Here is a 21,921-nt window from a genome sequence, read left to right on the forward strand (position 1 = left end):
GGGGTGGGGGTTCTGCCCCTGGTGGAGACTGTGCGCGACAGTGAGGATCTGCCAAGCTCTGGCGGCTGCTGTGTGCGCATGCCCCTAAACGCCCGTCTGCGTCTCCTGTATCGACCCCTTGGCTAAGTTACAATCGCTCATCTAATTTAGTGCTGTTATTATTTCTTCCTGGCAAGACACTTGTTTTGGGTTTTTTGTATTTCACTTACTAAAAGAAGAATTCTTGTGCACACCGGCTCTGAGCTCTCAGGACAGGAGAGAAGTGTAGAGTACCTCGTACAAATAAAAGCCGGAGCCCTCTTGGTGATCTGCTTCGAAGTCCAAACAAGTCCAAACAGTGGCAGGAGTTTGAGGCCTGGGCAGGACTCCCAGGCTGTCCCCCAGTTGCATCCGGGGAACATTACTTTTGGCTAATTTTTCCTAGTCCAGTGTGGTGGCCCCAAGCTCCCATCTTTACATCCAGCGCCGTGAGCAACCCGGGAGTAGGTGGCTCTCAGAGCTGGGCTCATCTTAACCGGACTCATGGGACTGATGTTTAGAAGAGAACGCCAACGTGCTGACCTGCGATGAGACCAGAGCTGTGCTGGGATGAGCTCCCCGTGCCTCCAACCCGCACAGCCTTGAGAAACCACATCGTAATCTCACGGTGCTCAAGACTAGAGAACTCAAGCAAAGGGACTGGTTAGATCCAACTGAATTCACTTGCTGATGCAACAGGTATCATTGAGCACTCACTGCAGTCAGGGCTGGATCACAGTTGTGACCAAGACAGATAAGGTGTTTGTCCAGCACCGAGCTCATTATGTTTGAGTCAGGGATTCTGAAATTTAACCTGTAGACAAATGCAGACATTAATGCCACTTAGTAATAAATGCCTGGAAGGAAACACGGTAGGGGACAGTGTGTTGCTGGGTGCTGGGAAATGCTGGGCCCTGACTGACAAGAAGACCCAAGCCACACACAAGCCAGGAGGAGCGCTCCAGGCAGAAGGAAGAGCAGGTGCAAAGGTCCTGAGGTAGGAACAAAGGTGGCTTAAGGATGTGACCAAGTTGAACTCACAAAAGGTAAGCTGATTTTGGAGTTTTGAGGAACTCCTGAGAGCTCCCAAGAGCTGACCACAATCTGATACTGAGGGTGGGGTCAGCAGATGGAACAAGTTAAAAAAAAACAATGAACTGCAATTTTCAGGATTCTTCTGGTTGCTCTACGGACCGTCACATGCCCAGCTCGCCTCTCACAGCAGTGAGCGTAGTGTCTGGCCTCATGAATTGCGCTCAGATATGCGTTAGTAAACGTCCCAGGCGCTGCAGAAGGGAAAGGGGGCAGCAGTGGGCAAACCCCAAACAAATAAATGCCTTTTTGTTAAAATGCAAGTGCCTCAGCCGGAAATAGGAGAGGCATCTCCCAGAGGTGAGCCGTTTGCGCCTCGATTGTCCGTGGAGAAGTAGATTTCATTTCTGACTTCGACTCTTCTTTTTTTTTAAGGACATATGTCACATGAAACTTTTTTTTGACATGACAGTAGCCAGGATAATTAGATACATAAAGAACAATGAAAAGTTAAGCGTTTCTAAGTATATTTTGAGCAGTTATTATCCACCATCAGTGCCTTTCAGCTGTCACTTGTGGCGTGTTCCTCTGTTTGTAGTGAGGCAGAAAACTTTTTCGCTGTTCTTCTTTAAGTAGTTGAGAGTATTTTAAATCTCCGAGTCGAACCCTGGCAAGGTGCTCCTAAAGTAAAGCGCTCAAAACCTGTATTTTGAAAAGCCCAAATGGTGCCCGTCAAACCAGCAAGGAGAACGTTCCGTTTTCAGAACTTAGCTCGTGCTTCTGGAACCTGTCAGGTGTGCTCTCATTTAAATAATGTGACAGCTCGAAAGAAGACATGAGCAGCACGTTCAACTGTTAAAAGTACAGCAAAGAAAGTCCAAGAAGTTTCCTGCCCCCCCACAAATTTATCATTAAGAGCTACTTTATATGTGGTTGCCTACTGAATGTAATCATTTAATTTCTCTCTCTTTCGCTCAGCAAATAATGGCTGTGAAGACTCATTTTAATAGAAGAGACATCTGGAATTTTCAGCTAAAAGGGAAAAAAACAAAGCATTACCATTGCTCAACTAGGCTTCACGTATTTAAAAATGTATGCGGAAGGGGTTGGAGATTAACAGACACACATGACTGTATATAAAATAGGTAAACAACAAGGATCTACTGTAGAGCACAGGGAACTAGATTCAGTTTCTTGTAATGACATATAGTGGAAAAGAATCTGAAAAAATATATACGTATGTATTTGTATAACTGAATCACCTTGCGGTACACCTGAAACTAACATTGTGAATCAACTATGCTTTGATAAAAATATAAAACAAAATAAAATGTATGCAGAAACGTCTAAATGCTGAAGTACTTGGCATAAATCTTCAAATACAGGTATTTCAAAAAAAAAAAAACAAAACCAAAACTGTGACCCCCAGCGCCTGAACTTTTGGTTTACCACCGCGGGGCCAGCTCGCTGAAGACCCAAGATCGCCTTTCTGTGGGTCATCACCTGTTTTTGCAGAAGTGCACAGACTTCAGAATGCTTGTGTAACCCTTTAAACTTGGAACCTGGAAGTTGTCATTTGCTGAATAGAAATAAGCATAGAAATAAATGTGAAGGACTGGTCCACGGCCACCATCTTCTTCCCAAGATGCCACAGGCCTGGGGAGACAGATGTTGGGCTTTCCGGCTTGTAACATTCAGGTTGGGGGTTGGCGTAGTGGGGCAGTGGGAAGAGGACCAGGGAGGTGAGAGCCCTCTTACAGCTGCTCCTGTGCCTGGAATTCAGCCTTTTCCTCTTCGTCCTTCCTTGCTCCTCACCCTTGGTTAAAAGTATAAAGGCCCCACTCACATGCATTCAGGTGAATTCCTGAGACAGGCAGCTCACCTCGCCCATGGACCAGCTCCCCACTCCCACTTCCCACATCCTACATCCTCAGAGGGCAACAGCCTCCCCAGTGCTTCCGGGGAACAAGGTCCGGTGTTGGGGAACAAGGAAGAAACCTTTGCTAGCAGAGCCCCCCTGCGCAGGAAAGGGATCTCTGAAGGAGAAACTGTCCTCTGTCGGAGAGAGTCGACTCAGGCCAGCCCGAGTCGCTGTGTGTACTTCTGATGCAGTCGGTGATGCAGGATTCATCCGGGAGGGGGCGCGGGGCACGGAGGGGAGTGATGGGCCGGCTTGCTTCCTCTCACCGGCTTTCAATTAATTTCTTCAGATGTTGCTTAACAATGATCGATAGAGTGAAGGTATCATTAATAAAAATGAGTGCCCGGCTTGGGAACGGGCTTCTGTTCGTGCCTCGGCACTTAGCAGAGAGCAGGTGTCAAAGGGATTCTGTTTTTCAGCAGCTTGCGATTGGAAGGAGTTGGGCCAGGTGGAAAACGGTTCCAGCCATTCATCAAGGTTGTCAAGACGCGTCTCCCCCCAGAAGTGTTTTACCACTATTCACAACCAGCTCCCGTGTCCCGCTAACAGGAGCCCGTTCGGCCGTCACTCAGGACTTTTCAACCGACCCCGGGCGATTTAGTGCACCTGCATTACTGAGTGTGCACACGTCTCGCTCCTCGTGATGAGAAGGCACCGTGGGACTTGCAGGAAAGTAAACAATGCACTCAGAAAAATGCCTGCCCTGGCAGCTTTGCGTGAGCCCGGCCGGACCGTGCTCCGAGGAGCTGGTGAAGCCAGGGGACCAGCGGCCTCAGGAGTGAAAAATGAGCTGGTTATTTCACACACATAATAACATGAATCTGATTCGAGGAAATGAGAGAGAAGAGAAGACAGGAGAGCATATGGGAAAAGTTAGATAAAAACCCAAGGCGACAGCGCCCCTCCTCCCCGGCAGGGGGCTATTAGGGAGCGGGTGCCTGGATTGGGGGCGCTCAGGGCCTGCACCGCGCGCTTGGTGCCGGGTCACTCTGGCCTCTGGCGGTTCTGCTCCTGGGTGTGTGGAATTTGTCTTCCTAGCTGCGTCTGTGCGGCGGCCGTTAGCTGAGCACCTACTGTGTGCCAGGAATGGTCTGAGGTGCAGCGTTGGCTGCGAGGAGTGAGAATACAGACCCTTAGAAGCTGGGGATTTTGCCTTTGCTTTTTTGTGCCTTTATGAAGACCCCAAGGGTGTTTCTCTGGGTTACCAGTGTGACCTGGGCACCCTCTGATGTAAGTACTGTCACTGCCCTCCCGTAACAGATAGGAAACTGAGGAAGCGCAGAAAGGCTGTGACTTGACTAAGGCCACGTGGTCGAGATGTGAATGGAAGCATCGTTCATGCTGTTGGGACTGCACTGCACTGCTCCCCAGAGGACACCACGGGCCCTGCATGCAGATCGAAATACTGGGCCAGTTCCTATTTATGATGATTTTAGTCAAATAGGGTCTACTTCTCAGTGGGGCCGGTCCACCGCTGTATAAAAGTTGGTGTCTGAAAGTCCAGACTTCTCACTGCTTTCCAACCCCAGGCAGTTGACCCTGCTGCTTGGAGAGGGAGCCCACAGGGGCTTGTGAACTGAGATCAGCGCCCCCCAAGACAGATGTCTGTGCCCTAGTCCCTGCCACATCGGTCCCCAGAGGGATCGAGAAGGGTTGAGAAAGCGGCCTCTTGCGTCAGAGCTTCCTTGCATCAAGCCAGGGAGAGAAAGCTTGCATAACCTCAGCTTTTGGCAGAAGAGCTGCAGGACAGAACTCTGCCCGATTGAAAATTACAGAATGACAGAGACCAACACACACACAAGGGTCAGAGGTCTCCTCAACCCCCTGCTTTCCGTTTTTCCATCTGAAAAACCAACTGATGGACAGGACGAATCTTCCTTATCTGTGTTGGTCTGTGGTTCTGTGCACCCTCTGCACATTTCTCATTCCCCTCGACAATTTTACTTTCTCTTCGAGTATCCAAAACACCAAAATGAAAGTTTTTTTCCCCTGACTTTACCATTTATCTTGGTTGCCTCTTCAAAGCAATGCAGACGAGTTTGGGGAAGGTGGCTTATGGGCTTATGCCTTTTTCCATTAGACTCTGTGGTCATTGTTCAGACAAACAGGGTTTTCTGCGTGCGTGTAGATGGGCTGTGATTCTGTACCAGGATATGAGAGCAGCGTCCCGTGGGGCCTCCGTTTCCACTGTATTTCAACTTGGAAGTATTTCAGGGTACGGCTAAGTTAGATGCCCCAGCCCCTGATAAGAAGTGCTGGCTGGACGCCTACCCTGCGGGTTGTGTCCCCGGGTTTCGATGTTGTGAACTCTCCCCACCTTGGGAGAGGGGCTGAGAGCGTTAGATTTACTGAGCTTTTAGGAATCATCCCCAGCACGGATCTGAAAAGACATTTTTGTTCTGAGCCGCAACACTACAGGCGTGTGGAGGAATTTGCATAGTTACCAGGGAGCGCAGGGGAGGAGCGGCGTTCAGTTCCCGGGCAATTACCGTTATTTCCAATAGAGTTAACTGCGCTGCAAAGTGGATCCATTTTCTCGCTGCAAAATAAGTGCGTTGGATTGCTTTGGTGGTAACTAGGCAATTAGTGCCTCTTGCCCTGTGCTTTGCCTGGTGGTGCTGTCTCTTCTCCGCGAGTGGGTTTGGAACAGCATCTGGGGTGACTCTGTTCTCCTCTGCTGCAAACTCTCCCGGAAAATGGATTTGCTTACTCCGTAGCACCTGAAATCAAGGGCACCGTGGGTCAGAAGGGCTGTCTCAGTTTAGAGATAAGGAAGCTGAGACCGCAGAGGATAAGTGACCCACCCAGGGACAGTCAGTACAGATGGCACAAGCATTGTCAAAGACCACGCGGAGCCGTACCACCCAGCTAGTGCCCCCCCAAAAGTCATAGGCAAACAAATGGGGAATAGTAGAAAATTGGTGACTTTGGCCAAAAGCTGCGCGCGCTCTGGTTACAGCGTGAAACTGATGAAGAGAACTAAGGCAGGTTGTGAAAAATCAGGGCAAAACTGAGTTTTTAATTTTCTTTTGTCATGTCCTGGTTTGCTGACCCTTTGCACTCAGTGCAGTTTTGCACCTGCACTGCCCAGCAGGTGATGTTGACTTCCCACTTTAATATGCACGTGTAGCCCAGAGAGGAAGTCCTCCCGGCCTCCAACAAGAAGGGCAGCTTAGCAAACACAGTGTCGCCGGTCTTCCAAAGTAGGTGAGAGGGAAATAAGGCAAAAACCAAAGCCACTGTGGACCTCGGAATCCATGGCAGTGAACACGTGCAGTGATAAATCGACAGGACTTCAGGGATGGGAACAGCCTTGGACCGTATCTCATCCACCTCCGCGCTGTACAGGTGAAGAGACTGAGACGTGGCTGCTGTCTCTCTGGTTTCTAGGGGAGCTGGACCCAGAATTGACCTGGGTCTCCTGAATCTGGGTTCTGTGCAGACTGAGTACAGGATCTCGTCTCCGGATGCTTTTGGCTGCGAACCACAGGCTACCTAACTCAAACAGCAGTCCTGGAATCTGCTCGTCCCTACTCTGAGGGTGATTCTCCTGTCACTGCCTGGTGCCACGGAAGCATCCTACAGAGGTGACCCTGCTCTCTGAAGGGCAAAGTTGTTCACGGGATGGATGCCGCGCGGAATGTTGAATTCCAAACTCTACATCGTTTCCGCACAGCAGGAGCTCCTTTACGCCTCTCCAAAAACCTGATGCAGAACTCTCCAAAGGAAATAAACAAGATTTTATGGACTCGCTCTTTCCATGGGCTACTCAGGATTGATACAGGACATTAGGAGGCCGCTGAGAGACGTGGAGAGGATTAGGTGGGGGAGTGGCAGGTGGGTGGAGGGGGTTGGAGACCTGCCTGCCTCCAGGTGTGTGCTTTAAATAAGCACTGTGCCCTCCCGGGACACACAAGAGTCCTGCCCCGAGTGCTGGGCTGTTGTCTCCACACCTTTCAAATAAAAGACTGGACTATATCATCTTTTTTTTTTTGGTTCTGTTTTCAATTGAAGTAAAATTCACGTAACACAGAATCAACCATTTGAAAGTGTACAATTGAGTGGCCTTTGATACATTCACAGTGTTATGCACCACCGCCTCTATCTAGTTCCTAAGACATCTTCATCACCCCCGAGGGAGGCCTCCCCCAACCATAATCTTTTAAGGACCCTTTCAGTTATATGATTCTGTGGCTCTAAAATAGGAACTTAACTCATTCAGCTCCCCTCCAGGCTGCAGAGACTTTAAGATCGCCCCATAAAAGTAGAACATCTAAATATTTGTCCCAAACAAACACTGCTGGGGTAGGTGAGTGGGATTTGCCCGGGGCAGATCATGACACAGCTGGACTGTGTCTTCCTGCTGCTGGAAACACCCACGGCCGGCCCGGTCGGTGCCCACGGAGCAGCCCTGCTGGCAGTGGACGCCCGGAGCTGATCTGCGCACGTATCTTTGGCTCCAGGACAAGGCACGGGATTCACACTGTTCGTTTCTTATCACCTTCTGGAAAACCACTGTCCCTTTGACCTTTACCAGGAAAGAGGCATGTGTTTCTGTGAATCCAGATTCCCGAGCTGGGGGGCGTTGCGGGGGCCACCCCATCAGCACTGAGGCGTGGCGGGGAGGTCCCGGCCTTGCGCTTGGGAGCAGGGCGTGTTTGCCCGCCCTCCCTGGGTCTCAGCCCTTTCACCCGCGCCAGCAAAAGAAGTGGTTGTGATTGGCGGGTAGTGGTTGTGATTGGTGGGTAGTGGTTGTGATTGGCGGGTAGTGGTTGTGATTGGCGGGTAGTGATTGTGATTGGCGGGTAGTGGTTGTGATTGGCGGGTAGTGGTTGTGATTGGCGGGTAGTGGTTGTGATTGGCGGGTAGTGGTTGTGATTGGCGGGTTCGAAGGTTTTCTGAGATTCCTTGTTCAGGCAGCGATCCAATATGGAAGCCTAACGTAGTAAGTTCCGCGGTGAAGTCAAGGGCGCTGTGGGTGCTCTGAGCACGTCTGGCCGGTCTCCCTTCCGCCACAAGGAGGCTCAGAGGAAGCCCCCAAACCCTTCAGAGCACAGAGTGGGAACCACTGATCTTGCCTCTACAGGAACTCCGAGCACTGGTGTTAATGGCCTTTGGAATTGCTGAGGGTTTTTTTTTGTCTTTCATTGGCCTCCACGTAACCAGGAAACAGCAATGTATGTCAATCAGACTGCCCTTGGAATCCTCTGTGAGACTCCACCCGGGTGCATGGCTGTGTTTTTCACTGCTTATCTGGGGTACAGCCGCTCCACACCCGGTGCCTCACCTGCTCACACCTTTCCGTCCTGACAGGCGCTGCCCGCGTCTCCCTGTCGCCTTCTGGGCCGCTCCATCCTCACAGGGACCCACAGGCTTTTCAGAGTCTCGTTCCCTCAGCCCGCAGAACCCCGGGGACCGCCAGCCTGCAGCGGCTGAGGACAGCAAAGTCCGTGCATGTTGTGACTCCAGGGAGGAGTGGTGAAAACATTGCCTTTAGGTCTGAAACTTTTTTTCAGTGTCTGGTTTTTTTTTTTCTCCTTTCAACGAAGCAGTTTTGTATCTGGGCTCAACTTCTTACATGCTTCTTTTTGAAAAAGAGCAATCTGGTTGGGGAGGGTATAGGTCAGTGGTAGAGCGCATGCTTAGCACGCACGAGGTCCTGGGTTCCATCCCCAGTACCTCCATTAAACATATAAATAATTACCTCCTTCCCGCAAAAACTAACAAACAAACAAAACCCCCAAATCAAAAAGAAGAGCAACCTTGTACCTTAGGCCATAAGTGCTTAGGTGGCCCAGGGAAAGCAGTGGAGGGGGAGGTACCTGTGGTGTTTGCAGTTCAAAGGGTGGGTCCGGCACAGGCAGCCACCCACCCTCCCCAGCCACCTTGGAGCACAGTGAAAACTCCGTGCGGCGGTTTGACCGGAGGTCCTCAGGGATTCCAGCAGCTGGGAAGCAGTCTGACTGCCCCCGTAGCTCTGAGTGGAAACCAAGGGCAGGTACTCAGTTTTGAGGCTTACTCACAACCAAGCCACTGGGTAAGTGTGGAAGACACTGATGTCTCTGGCCAGCCCCTTGAAAGTGTTGCTCAGTGAGTCCCCGTTGGTGCAGGGAGTCTCCGAGGACAGGGACAAACTGGGGCTCTACCCAGGACATCATCAATGGAAGGATAAGGGAATGTTGCCTGTGAGTCCTCAGAACCCTGGCTTCTCTCTGCATCACTCGGTTCTTCTGGAGAACTCACTGCTTTTAGGTACATCTGCGACCCCGTGTTTGCTTTTTAACATTTTGTCGAGGGACCGCTCCTACATTTTAGTTGAACCAGCCCTTTCTCTCCCGGGAGACCCAGAACCCAAACACCTCGAATGTACAGGCAGCACTTAGAACTGCACAGAAGTTCTGGTTCCTCGTTTCTGTTTTCAGTCTAGGTGCTCTTCCAGGGAGTCTAACCTGTTACTGAGCAAAGGCTTGTGAGCCCGCAGCACAGAAAGCCAAACTCTGACAGTGGGTGTTTGCAGCAAAGGATTATTTGCAGGGCATCAAGGAAGGGAGTGGGGGACAAGCCTCAGACCCACTCCAGCTTGGTCTTTGAGTTGAAGGTGTTTTAAAGGGGAGGAACAAAGAAACTGGGGTTAATCGTTGTCTTGTGACGTTTCTTACCAGGTCAGGATGCCTCTGGTTCGCAGTTCTCCGTCCAGGTGGCCCATGGCTTGGGGGCCTGTGAGCTCCCCTTGCCCTGGAGAAACATCCCCGGTTTTAGGTCAACGATGACACCTACGGCTGCAGCTTCAGTACGTTAATGGTGTTACGGCAACAGCAGTCAGTCCGCTGATCCTGGTGGAGTAGTGTTCGGTTAGCACAGGATTGTGGTCAGAGGCGACAAGCAAGGGAGAAAATTTTGGATAGAGAGATTAATCCTAAACTCGGTGAGGGAGCTCGGTTTTAGGGGCTCAGGTTCTATCCTCACTCTTGCTTTAATTCCCCTGGTCTTTAAGGGAACGAAGCAGTGGCCGCGCTGGCTACTTCCTACTGAAACAGGGTGTGGGCCCACCTTAATGCGGGGAATGGAAATATTTCACACTGAGTTGGAAATATTCCCAAGTTCCAGGTCTCGGATTTGAGTGTTTCATGATTAAGAGCTTAGTCCCTTGGTCCACAGTTTTGGTGCAACAGACCCAATTAGAAGCGGGGGTCGGGGTGGGGGGTGACAACCTGAAGTTTAATATACCTTGGGAAAGAGATCTTATGCCCTGAGGAATTCAGGAGAATAAGCCTGAAAGCCAGTCTTGACCTGGCACTTCTGGGGAGACTTGTAGCCAGGTAGCCAGTTGCCCAGTTTTATCTAAGTAGCTTTTAACTTCTGATGTGGTATTAATGTATACATGGCAGGAGCTATGGGCCACTACACACATGCCTCCTTTGTCTGCTGGAATCGAATCTGACACAATTTTATTGTCTAAGGCTGTTCTGGCTAAAGAATCCAGGGCCTTCTACAGCAAGGATTTACAGTAGAGCACAGGGAACTATGTTCAATATCTTGCAAAAGCCTATCATGGAAAAGAATTAAAAAAGAATATTATAAATCGACTGTACTTCAATTAAGGAAAAAAGCATCTCGTGCCTTCTGCTGGGAGACTGTGGCTTGCGCTGTCCCATTTGCCACAGCTATTCCTAAAGTAAGAGAAAAGCTTTCCTAGTTACAAGAGGAGACCTTGAGGTTAGAAGGTTGTAGTTGGCAGCTGCTAGCAGACATTGTTTTGAGAATAGTTGGTGGTGTCCTTGAGTCTAATAGATTTCAAAAATATTCAAGCTCTCAGTAGCAGAGGAACACGTCTGAACCATGTCCACGGTGGCCCCTCAGCTCTGTTTTGGATGCCCGAACCACAGTTACTCTACTTTGATCTCAAAATGCACTTTCTCTCCTTAATGTTTAAGGCCGATGTCCAATCCATGCTCGCCAGACAACGAAATAGGCTGTTCTAGTTTGTCTTACATAAGCCAGAGTGACCTTCCCAGACCTCAGTGGTTGCAAGTTTCTTTCATCATCTCTCCTTTTGGTTTGCATATCTTTGGATAGATCAAAATATTTGTCCCTTGGTGCCAGGTTGCTGCCTGCCCTGGGCGCATCATTGTCCCTCGGTGCTAGGCCTCCTTTTTGTTTATTTTTATATATATTTGTCTAGTTATCCACGTAGGAGGAAATTTAATCAGATACAGTGAACAAACTCAGAAGTACGCTAATAGGGAAGCATTTTATAGGCTATATATTTTGTAAATTATAGCAAATTATCACACAGACATTATCCACGTGCTTTCAGCAATAGACTTAAAGCAGACAGTGGCACATGTCATGAGTAGCTAACTGACAACTTCACCAGAGAATTTTCTTTCTTTCCTGAACCCTGGGGGCGACAGTATGGTTAAAAGTAAAACGATCACTTTGAGTTTTGACAGCGAGACTAACATTTGGTAAACCGTTCAGCCAGATTAGTCGGGTACGTCTTACAGGCCTGGTCCGGATTCTTGGGTCAGCTGTCTACCGACCGGCGTCTTCCTCTCGTCCTGTTGAGGTCAGCAGTTCTTTCTATAGACCAGTCCGGTGCAGAGGCCCTTCTGACGTGGAGATACGAGTTCAAGAGTCAGTTCCCGTCAGTTTAAGAGTGCCTGATACCGGTCCTTACATCTAGATCGGAGACAGCCCTTTGGAGGGTGCCTTTCCCAGTATGCATCTCCTGTTTGCAGATCATGGGGCATCTGATCTTCATCCAAAGATAGATTCCTGTGATAAGCTTCAGGAACAAACTTAGAATGTCCTTTTAATAATTCAATTAAACTTTACAACATAGCAACAAGGAGCTGTTAGTGAGTCTAAGGTGGTGAATACAGGCCTCAGTTAACAAGCCTAGAATTTAATATCCACGAAAACATAGTCTTTTTCTCTCTAAAATTACCCTCGTTTCTACCAACGATAGCCAAATTAAGATTATTTTGTTTGCCACACAAGTCAGATTTCAAAAAACTTGGCCTGATTATTTACGTAAGTGTAATTGATCATTATAGAATTTTAAAAATTAGCAGTGCTGGAACTTTTCAAAGAATCTCAGACCGAGCTTTTAAAAGGTCTCTCAGGGCCAGGAAAACCAGGCCAAGGGCTTGCCACAGATTCTGTCTGCAACAGCTATAGATTTGGGCAAATTTCTCTCTTCTCAGAGTCCCCAAAGTATCTTGAGATTCCTGTACCTGTCTTCTTTATTTGCTTGGTAAGTCAGCTGGGAACTTAGGAGTTTCCAGTTTCTGGAGGGATCAGGTAGAGACAAAAGATAACTATTTCAGTTCTGCCTACAAAGGCATAATTACCTAGTTGCTTTAAGTCATAACTAGCTTAAGGGGAGAGGTTTCCTTGTATCTGAAAAACATAGATTAAAAGCCAGAAATATTTCAGACAAAAACCATAAAAATAACCGTATTCTCCAGTTCACTCAACCTTATGTAACTGATCCTTTTTGTTAATATTTTTTTAATGAAGTTTTCCATTGGGAAACTTTCATTTCTTACCCAGTTCGACAACATGATCTGAAAGTTATCAGAAACCTGTCCTTGTCAAATGTCCTGTCTATGAATCTTCTTGAAGATGAAACGCTTTTGCAAAAGCATCAAACAATATTTGTAAGTGACAAAGGACTTTAAAAGGTATGGTTAAGGATCTGATTACAGTGCAACTGACAAAGAAACTTGGTCACTGCTGTGACACAGAACATTTTAAGACAATAACTAGAATTATGATTGATAACTTTATATCAGGATGTATCCAAATTTTACAAATTTCATGTAATTTCTAGAATATCTGTATTAGTGACATTTAGTACAGCCTAAGAAGGTGTATCTCCAATCTTTTGACAATGCTTTCCAATCAATTTAACATACCACATAACCCTCATTCTAGTGACCTAAATGGCAAATAATTGTAAACTGCACGAAAATACCTCCTGTTGTATTTATGCTGAAAGATTCAATTGGCTGAATAAAAAAATCAGAATAAATGAAACAGCAATGAGTTGGTAGTTGTGGTGGAAGTTGGTGATAAGGGTATACCCAGCGTGGCAGTGGGAATGAAGCCCTACAGGACAGTCCCATAAATACGCTTGGTGTGACACCATTACTCCCAACGCCTTGTAATGGCCACAGCTCCTGACACAGAGTCAGCTCAGCTCACAGCCCGTGGGGGAGGTGGGCGAGTCCCCACTGTCCTCCTCCGAGGGAGAGGGTGCCCACTGGGTTGTCAGGCTGGCTGTGGGGAGTCGGGGCCTGGCCCCATTCTCCTGACTTCTCACCCAGTGTTCTCAAAACTCTAGCCAACGCTCCATAGCTCATTAAATTGGACTGAAGTTCTGACAGCTTGCAAAGCAAAATCTTTGCAACTGTTATAAAGGTCTCATTGCTCAAGTGTAATCTAGCAAAACCACCAAGCCCCCTCCACTCCCCGGACGCTAAGACCTGCAAGGGCAGTGAAGGGTGTACAGTCGACTCCAGAAATAACTGCATCAGTCCAGAACTCCTTGGAGAATACATGGAAGGTTCTAGAAGGGGCAAAGGTACCTCACTAGGGGCAGTTTGGGATGCTGCCCCAGAGCCCAGTGGGGCAGCTGGGGAGCTGGGAGGAGCCACCGGGCCCCCTGTACCTCAGTGTCCTTGTCTGTACACAGGGCTGTTCGTGGGATCCTCAGAGAGTGGGGGGGAGTTAGCGGCGGCGAAGCGCTTGGAACGAGGCTCAGCACTTGTTCATTCAGTGCGCACCGTGTGCCAGGAACTATGTATACAAAAAAGAGCAAAACAGACAGAAATCCCTGCTCTCATGGAGTTTATGTTTGGGTTGGGGGTGGGGAGGGGGTAACACAGTGGACACTCAGTAGGGTTCATCGCTCCTAATTAAATCAGATCATTGCCAGTTAGCCCCTGGCCGTCCCGCATTCAGGGCGGTCTTCGCCCGGGCCTTTGACTGTGGGCAACCGATCGACAACATCCTTAGGCAGGTGTTCCCCCAGCCTGTGCTCCATCCCACCTGCCTGTCAGTGGGAGGGCGACGGGTTTCCAGCAGTGGGCTGGGTCAAAGTTCCATCCACCAGAAGTTGCGTAAGAGTTTACTATGGCTGGTCCGGGGCTGAGGCCTCCCAGCACTCATTAACAATGGTCCGTTCAATGATTATCTCCCCGGGGTTTATTGTGGTGAGTCGGTCCAAAGCATAACTGACCGTGGCCAGTGATCCAAAGGCCTGCCCCTGACGTCAGGGACGAGCCTCCCTGGGGTGTGGCCGAGGGGCAGGGCCTTTCTCCTCCTTGGAATTTAAAGCCAGGAAGTCCTGCCACCGAACCCCAAACAGGGCTTTCCCACGGGGAACGCACGCTCACCGGCCGGAAGAACTTTGAAGGAAACCTTTGCATCTCTGGTGCAGATCAGCCACAGAGAAGAGAGGTAGGTAGAGCTTTATCAAGTACCTTTCTCAGGAGTTGCAGCCCTAAAAGGAACTCATCTTTTTTCCTTCCAGCTAGGATGTCTGTCTGTCTGGTGACATGCAACCCAAACAAAGCGGGTGGAGTGTTATTTTATTTTAATTTATTTTAATGGCGGTACTGGGGATTGAACCCTCAGGCGCGCTAAGCATGCGCTCTACCCCTGGGCTATACCCTCCCCACCAGGAAGCCTGTGCTTCTGTTGCAGGGAACCCCGGCCAGCCCCTCAGCACAGCCCTGCAGAGATGCCTCCTCAGATCTCAGACGGCCACAGCTACTCAGCCAAAGTCATCCAGGGCTCGCTCGAGAGCCTGCCCCAGGCTGTGAGGGATTTCGTGGAGAGCAGCGCCAAGCTGTGTCAGCCTGACCAGATCCACATCTGCGATGGCTCCGAGGAGGAGAACCAGCAGCTACTGGGCCGCATGGAGGAAGAGGGTGTCATCAAGAGGCTGAAGAATTACGACAACTGGTGAGCGCAGCCCCGCGCCCGCGTCCACACCTGCCCCTCCGCGGGCGGCGGCGGGGGGCGGAGGGCCGCAGTTTTGCAGACTCTTGAAAAACTTACTAGAAGAGCCAGAACTGTAATTTTATGACGTTTGCAGAGCAACCCAAGTCTTTAGTGAGGTGGAGCCACAAACGCTCTTTGCAAACTAGATCCCTGATAAAAATGAAGGTCAGACAGTCCCTGTCCTAAAAGACTATCTCCTGGTCTAGTAAGTGTCTCCCTGACTGTGTCTCAAGCAGTGTGGTTGTGTCCACATGTATGGACCATCGTCAGTGTGCTTGGCACCTGCTAGCTGTGGAAAGTCACAAACTGGTCCATTCCTGAATGATGCTCGGCTGAGGGAATCCCTGGCACAGATGCCATGTGGAGTGGCAACACTTCCCTCTCCAGTCCTAACCTGTGTATCTTTGATTTTTGCAGCTGGTTGGCTCTCACCGACCCCAGGGATGTGGCCAGAATTGAAAGCAAGACTGTCATTATTACTCAAGAGCAACGAGATACGGTGCCCATCCCCAAAACTGGCCTCAGCCAGCTGGGTCGCTGGATGTCCGAGGAGGACTTTGAGAAGGCATTTAATGCCCGGTTCCCAGGGTGCATGAAAGGTGAATGAAATGTTTACTTGATTGGGCGAAATGTCAGCAAACCTTTTATTAGCATGTCTATCCTAATGGTAATTGGACTGGAAACTCCCATGGCCTCGGAGAACTTTGAGTTCCGAACGTGGGATTGGCCCTGTGGTGAAAATGTACATCGCAGTGCTGGCTTTATAGACTTTCTCATACGACCGTGAAAACGATTTCTATGCATGTGGATTTCCGATAGCTTGGTGGAACCCTACTGTATGTTTAGGAAAACTCTTTAATTTTTGCGTTCTGTTCACTTTCCAGAGGACTCATCTAAATCGGGGGGGGGGGCTGGCAGCTGCAGGGCGTGATGTTGTCAGAGGGAGAGCGAGATGGGGGTCCTGCTGGGAAAACCATGATGGTGGTTTGTGAGTCTAGGGTCATTTCTCACCAGTTCCCACCACTGGCCCCCCAGGTCGCACCATGTATGTCATCCCGTTCAGCATGGGGCCGCTGGGCTCACCTCTGTCCAAGATCGGCATCCAGCTGACCGACTCGCCCTATGTGGTGGCCAGCATGCGCATCATGACGCGAATGGGCGCGCCTGTCCTGGAAGCGCTGGGTGATGGAGAGTTCGTCAAGTGCCTCCACTCTGTGGGCTGCCCTTTGCCTTTAAAAAGTAAGCGTCCTATTTCAAAATCAGAAGCTAAAATTAGGAGAAAAAAAAAGCACTGAAATTCACGAAAGTGAGCTTGGCCTTGAACCCAGGCGGGGATGTGGCACACTAATGTGGGGCGTGTCCTCCTGCGCAGAGCCTTTGGTTAACAACTGGGCCTGTAACCCAGAGCTGACGCTCATCGCCCACCTGCCCGACCGCAGAGAGATCGTCTCCTTCGGGAGTGGGTACGGTGGGAACTCGCTCCTTGGGAAGAAGTGCTTTGCCCTCCGGATAGCCAGCCGGCTGGCCAAGGAGGAGGGGTGGCTGGCAGAGCACATGCTGGTAAGACACAGGAAGTTCTCTGGGTGCGTGGTCGAGGGCCTGGGGAGGAAGAGAAGGTGGCTATTACCTACTGTGTTTTGGTTCCTATCCGGCAGGACACAACGTGCCCCAGGGACGGATTTGGAAATTCCATCAATAATTTTTAATTTGAATTCCTCCCACGCCTCTCTCCTGCTCTGGTGTTTGCAGGCATTGCTTGGCAGTGTGGATGCAACGGCCACCTCCATCTCTACCTCGACTTTTTGCCTTTGTGTCCAAATTTCCCTCTTGTAGAGATAGCAGTCATGTTGTGTTAAAGGTTCACCATACTCCAGAAAACATGTATTAATCCACCTGAAGTGGATGCCTCTTTGAAGGACCTCAAATACCATAGCGATCCTTTGGGCCTCCTCATTCAAATTGTTCCTTTTGATACCTGAAGACGTAGATCTTGGGACCCTACCTTCTGGGACTTCCAGGCACACTTCTAGACTAAAGCCTGGACCTCTGTGGTGGGAAGGAGTGAAGAGCTGAAGGCAGAATCTTGTCTCCCACAGATTCTGGGCCTAACCAACCCCAAGGGCCAGAAGAAGTACTTTGCCGCTGCGTTTCCCAGTGCCTGCGGGAAGACCAACCTGGCCATGATGAACCCCACCCTCCCGGGGTGGAAAGTAGAGTGTGTGGGTGATGACATCGCCTGGATGAAGCTTGACTCACAAGGTCACTCTTTCAGGCCCAAGCGTTGAGGATAATACTTGGACCTAAGTAAAATTTTGGCTCTCAAAACGCGCCAAATTCTCCGAAGTCCACAGTGGCTGGATTTGTAATTCGGTTATTTCAGATCTTACAAAAGCTTAGACATAGGTATTCTGTCAGCATTCTTTCATCGCATATCAAATCTGAATTGAAATGTGACCATATGTCACTGTTTGTATACATAATACATTTATTAAGATAGTTTGGTGGAAAACTGGTGAGAAAGAAAGAGTTGTCACGGTGTCAAAGTTAGCTGTAGTGGGGAGGGTCTAGCTCAGTGGTAGAGTGTGTGTTTAGCATGCACGAGGTCCTGGGTTCAATCCCCAGGCCCTCCATTAAAAGGTAAACAAACAAACAAACCTAATTACCTTCCCCTCAGCCCCCCAGAAAAAGTATAAAGAAGAAGTTGACTGTGATGCTTGGATGGAAAAAGAGAGCCATATTCCAGGGAGGAGGAAAAAAATAAAAGATTTGAGAATTCAGCACCAAAATCAGCCTCGGAAAATGCATGCTGTGCTTTGCTTGGCATTTATTTCTACTCCCTGGTTTAAAACTTTCCAGGGAACTTACGGGCTATCAACCCAGAGAATGGGTTTTTTGGCGTTGCTCCTGGAACCTCTGTGAAGACGAACCCCAACGCCATTAAGACCATCCAGAGGAACACCATCTTCACCAACGTGGCCCAGACCAGCGATGGCGGCGTTTACTGGGAAGGCATCGACCAGCCACTGGCCTCGGGCATCAGGCTCACTTCGTGGAAGAACAAGGAGTGGAGCCCGGAGGATGGTAAGCACCCCCGGGAGGCCCGGCGCCCCAGCCCGCAGGCGTGAGTGTCTGGCAGACGCTCAGGGCCTCTCCTCTCACTGTCGTAGGGGAGCCTTGCGCCCACCCCAACTCGCGCTTCTGCACCCCTGCCAGCCAGTGCCCCATCATTGACCCAGCCTGGGAGTCTCCGGAAGGCGTGCCCATCGAGGGCATCATCTTCGGAGGGCGCCGACCTACAGGTGAGGCTCTCCTGCAGCGGGGCCAGGAGCACGGGTGTGCGGCTGCCGGAGGACGTGGTGCCCTCTCCCCCAGCCCTGACCTCATGGGAGGGGGTCAGGGGTCTGGAGCACCCTTTCGAAACAGCAGGGCCGTGAGCTCCAGTGTAGAACCTGCCCTCCGCCCGCCTAGAGCCTCCGGGTCCTTGACCTCCTGATGCAGTTTCTAGTTTGACTTTGGCTCATGGCCTCGGGGCTGTAACTTCCACGTAGTGGCAACCGCCCTTCAGCTCTGGGAGGCAGGATGAGCTCAGATAGAAAGATGCCGTCCTGCCGAGTCTTCCCATTTCCGAGATGGCATCGCCGGCCAAGGGGTCTGGGTGTCAAGGCCTTTAAGGAGCATTTCTTTCTCCTGCTAAAGGTGTCCCTCTGGTCTATGAAGCTCTCAGCTGGCAGCATGGAGTGTTTGTGGGGGCGGCCATGAGGTCGGAGGCCACGGCAGCTGCGGAGCACAAGGGTGAGTCCCGGCTGCCTCTGGGGCCGCAAAGAGCAGTGATGGACCCACTCTCTCTGTCTCTGTCTCTCTGTATGTCTCTGTGTGTCTCTGTCTCTGTATCCCTCTGTTTCTCTTGTTTCTCTTTCTCTCTCTGTCTCAGTGTCTCTGTGTCTCTGTCTCTGTATCTCTGTGTCTCTATGTTCTCTGACTCCCTATGTCTCTTTCTGTCTCTCTGTCTCTCTCTGTGTCTCTGTGTATTCTCTGTCTCTATCTCTGTCTCTTTATCTCTGTTTCTCTTGTTTCTCTCTCTCTCTCTCAGTGTCTCTGTGTCTCTCTGTGTGTGTGCAGAGGTAGAGAGACCCACGGGGCCGTGTCGAAAACAAACGTGCCCACGGTGTCCTCTGAGCATCACTTAGAACAGCCCCCCCCCGCACCCAACCGTTAACAGGCAAAGTCATCATGCACGACCCCTTCGCCATGCGGCCCTTCTTCGGCTACAACTTCGGCCACTACCTGACCCACTGGCTTAGCATGGCCCAGCGCCCGGCAGCCAAGCTGCCCAAGATCTTCCACGTCAACTGGTTCCGGAAGGACAAGGACGGTAGGTTCCTGTGGCCAGGCTTTGGCGAGAACTCCCGGGTGCTGGAGTGGATGTTCAATCGCATCAACGGGGAAGGCGGCGCCAGGCCCACGCCCATCGGCTACGTCCCCGCGGAAGGCGCCCTGGATCTGCGGGGCCTGGGGGACGTCAACGTGAAGGAGCTCTTCCACATCTCCAAGGAGTTCTGGGAGGAGGAGGTAGAAGAGATCCAGAAGTACTTGGAGGAGCAAGTGAACGCTGACCTCCCCTACGAGATCAGGAGCCAGGTCCTGGCCCTGAAGCAAAGGATCAGCCAGATGTAATTGGACCCCACAGCCTTCAGTCCTCCCCCTTCCGGTCCCTAAGATGTCCCAGCTGCGCGAGAGACTGGCACTTCCTGAATTCTCACTGCCTGCAGCCCTGTAATGATCAAACCCGTGAGCTGACCTGAAAGACACACCCTAATTTTTCAAATACGATGACAGAGCACAGGCTAGTGGGGAGCACAGGATAATGAGGTGGATGGGGAAATCTCAGCACGGCTCCAGGGTTCACTATCCAGCGCACGTTCGTTCAACCTAAGGACACTCAGGCAGAGCGTCTTTTCCGTTTTTTCTCTGTAGCTGTATCATTTCGCCAGAATGCACAGAAAAAAAAGTACTTGAGCTGTATGTTTGTGTATGTGTGCGTGTATCTATGTACTGTTGTCTGAAACATATTTAATACCTTTGGAGAAATCTTGGGCAAGATTACCTACTAGTTGTTGCTAGAAAGCAATGCTGCTTTGTTATTAACATGCGTGTTTAAATTATTTTTATATCCCTGGTTCCTTACCTTCACATAATTTCAACTTTCCTCCTTACCAATTTCAGGGGAAAAAAATCACAAAATAAACTTTTATAGAAAAGGTGGGTTTGTTTGCTTGGTTTTTCTTACTTGAACTGCCAAGGAAAGGGGACTCTGATGAAACCCTTTGTGATCTAAGCTCCTGCAAAGAATATCGGGAGGGGAGTGTCAGGACCACCCTTATGGAGAGGGTGAGTAGAGGGGATGGAGGCAGTCAGATGGGGAGGCCTGAGCAGGGAGAATGTCACTCAGAGGTCACCTGACACCATACTTTGGGTTTTCTGAATTAACCACTGGTTAATGCCTAGAAGCCGCTAGTTAGTGTCCTTGAAAAATTCCACAAACCTTTAGATGGTGGATCTTGTGTAACTGGAACTGGGAGAGTTTAAAATGTGCTTTTTGACCAAAACTTGGGCTTGGGGGCTCAGCCTTCCACACGTGTTATATTGTGGCCAACGTCACAGGCTTCTGTCAATAAACTCTTCTTTGAGCAATGTTTTTCTCAATTGTCACCCACAGGGGAGGAGAGTAGAGAGAAAAATGTCCTGTAGAAGGACCAGCCAAAGTGCTCATTGAGCATTAATTGAGCACCTTCTGTATACCGAGCATCGTGGCATCGGTGGGCTCACGGCTGGCTACCCTGGACAGTGTGGGTGGTATGGTTTGGCCTCCAGCCCTCCCCTGATTCCTCTGCTCCCAATGTTTATTGGTTTCTCTGGACAATCCAGACCAACCATCCACGGGACACGGTACCTGCATCCCGCAGATCAACGTGACTTTCTCGGGTTCCTGTTCTTTCTGGGCCCGGGCTGTTCTTGGATCAGGATGCCTCGGCTCAATTTGCTTTCACAACACACAGGCTTACTTGTTCCCCTGAAATCCTCTGCGCCTTCCACATGGTGAGTGAAGCCAAGACCCCCTGATTTTATAGATGGGGACATGGAGGCCAGGCTGGGAATCAGCAACCCGAATCTTCTTTCCCTTCAAGGAGCTGAGAGCTGGCGGGGCTCTGCTGACGAAGGGTCGGGTTCCGATAGCAAAACCGCTGATGGGGAAAAACCATTTAACGGGATTAAATGCTATCTGCTGTGTTAATTTAAACCAGTGGCTTTCAAATTTGTTTTTCCTTTTTGCTGCAGAACACTCGCTTGTCATGTACTCTGACTCAGAAAACGAACGTCTAACAGAGACAAAACAGGAGGTGGCCCATCCGAGGCTGGGAAGGTGTTGGGACCTAGGCCACCTGGCTTCTTTTTCTCCACTCCCTGGTGGCCTCTGAGGCAGATCCTTGGACCCTTGAGAGGTGCTTCCAGAATCTAGTTTGGGCACCATTTTTAAATGTATGCCCCAGGCTGTCCTGTTCTAGGCCCTCAGTAGTGTTCCTCCCTTTTCAAGCAAAGACAGCCGTCTCAGGATTCTGTAGGCACAGTGTCACCCACGCAGCCAGCAGACTCGCATATGGTCATGTTCCCACCTGACCTTGGAAGCCTGGAGGACAGCCCAGAGGAGGTGCCTTAAATAGAATAAGAGTTTCGGGGGGACCAAAAGGACTCAAAAGCCATTGGACCCTAAGTCAGTTTCCCCCCACCATTCAGGCTGTGTTCCATCCACCTCCAAGTCCTGGTTTCTGTGCAAGCCCCATGGCTACAATGATCAGGACACTGTGACCTTGATGACTGACGCTATTTTGCTGTACCTAGATCTGTGCAAGGCAGGAAGGCAAAGGCCAAGGCAGGTG

General features: G+C 50.1%; 1 protein-coding gene and 1 long non-coding RNA gene across 2 annotated transcripts; one reads left to right on the top strand and one right to left on the bottom strand.

The window, feature by feature from the left end:
- Positions 1-9,697: 9,697 nt before the first annotated feature.
- Positions 9,698-13,788, bottom strand: LOC116657858. Its single transcript, XR_004313008.1, has 3 exons — positions 13,650-13,788; positions 11,435-11,583; positions 9,698-9,804 (listed from the first exon to the last, which is right to left on the bottom strand). It is a non-coding gene; the product is annotated as an uncharacterized LOC116657858 (long non-coding RNA).
- Positions 13,789-14,281: 493 nt separating this feature from the next.
- PCK1 (phosphoenolpyruvate carboxykinase 1) lies at positions 14,282-20,247 on the top strand. The gene is made up of 10 exons (XM_006186131.3): positions 14,282-14,440; positions 14,687-14,947; positions 15,404-15,585; positions 16,022-16,225; positions 16,359-16,546; positions 17,083-17,245; positions 17,843-18,067; positions 18,154-18,285; positions 18,683-18,778; positions 19,206-20,247. The coding sequence occupies exons 2-10, from the start codon at positions 14,724-14,726 to the stop codon at positions 19,658-19,660; spliced, it is 1,869 nt and encodes a 622-aa protein (XP_006186193.2). The 5' UTR covers positions 14,282-14,440; positions 14,687-14,723; the 3' UTR covers positions 19,661-20,247.
- Positions 20,248-21,921: the final 1,674 nt, after the last annotated feature.

This window comes from Camelus ferus, chromosome 19, assembly GCF_009834535.1.
Source record: "Camelus ferus isolate YT-003-E chromosome 19, BCGSAC_Cfer_1.0, whole genome shotgun sequence".
Lineage (NCBI taxonomy): Eukaryota > Metazoa > Chordata > Mammalia > Artiodactyla > Camelidae > Camelus > Camelus ferus.

Excerpts from the sequence above, each read along its gene's own strand:
- PCK1 (XM_006186131.3), top strand. The coding sequence starts at position 14,724 with ATGCCTCCTCAGATCTCAGACGGCCACAGCTACTCAGCCAAAGTCATC. Across the intron at positions 16,226-16,358 it reads CTGCCCTTTGCCTTTAAAAA|AGCCTTTGGTTAACAACTGG; the intron begins GTAAGCGTCCTA and ends CCTCCTGCGCAG. Across the intron at positions 18,286-18,682 it reads CGGAGGGCGCCGACCTACAG|GTGTCCCTCTGGTCTATGAA; the intron begins GTGAGGCTCTCC and ends CTCCTGCTAAAG.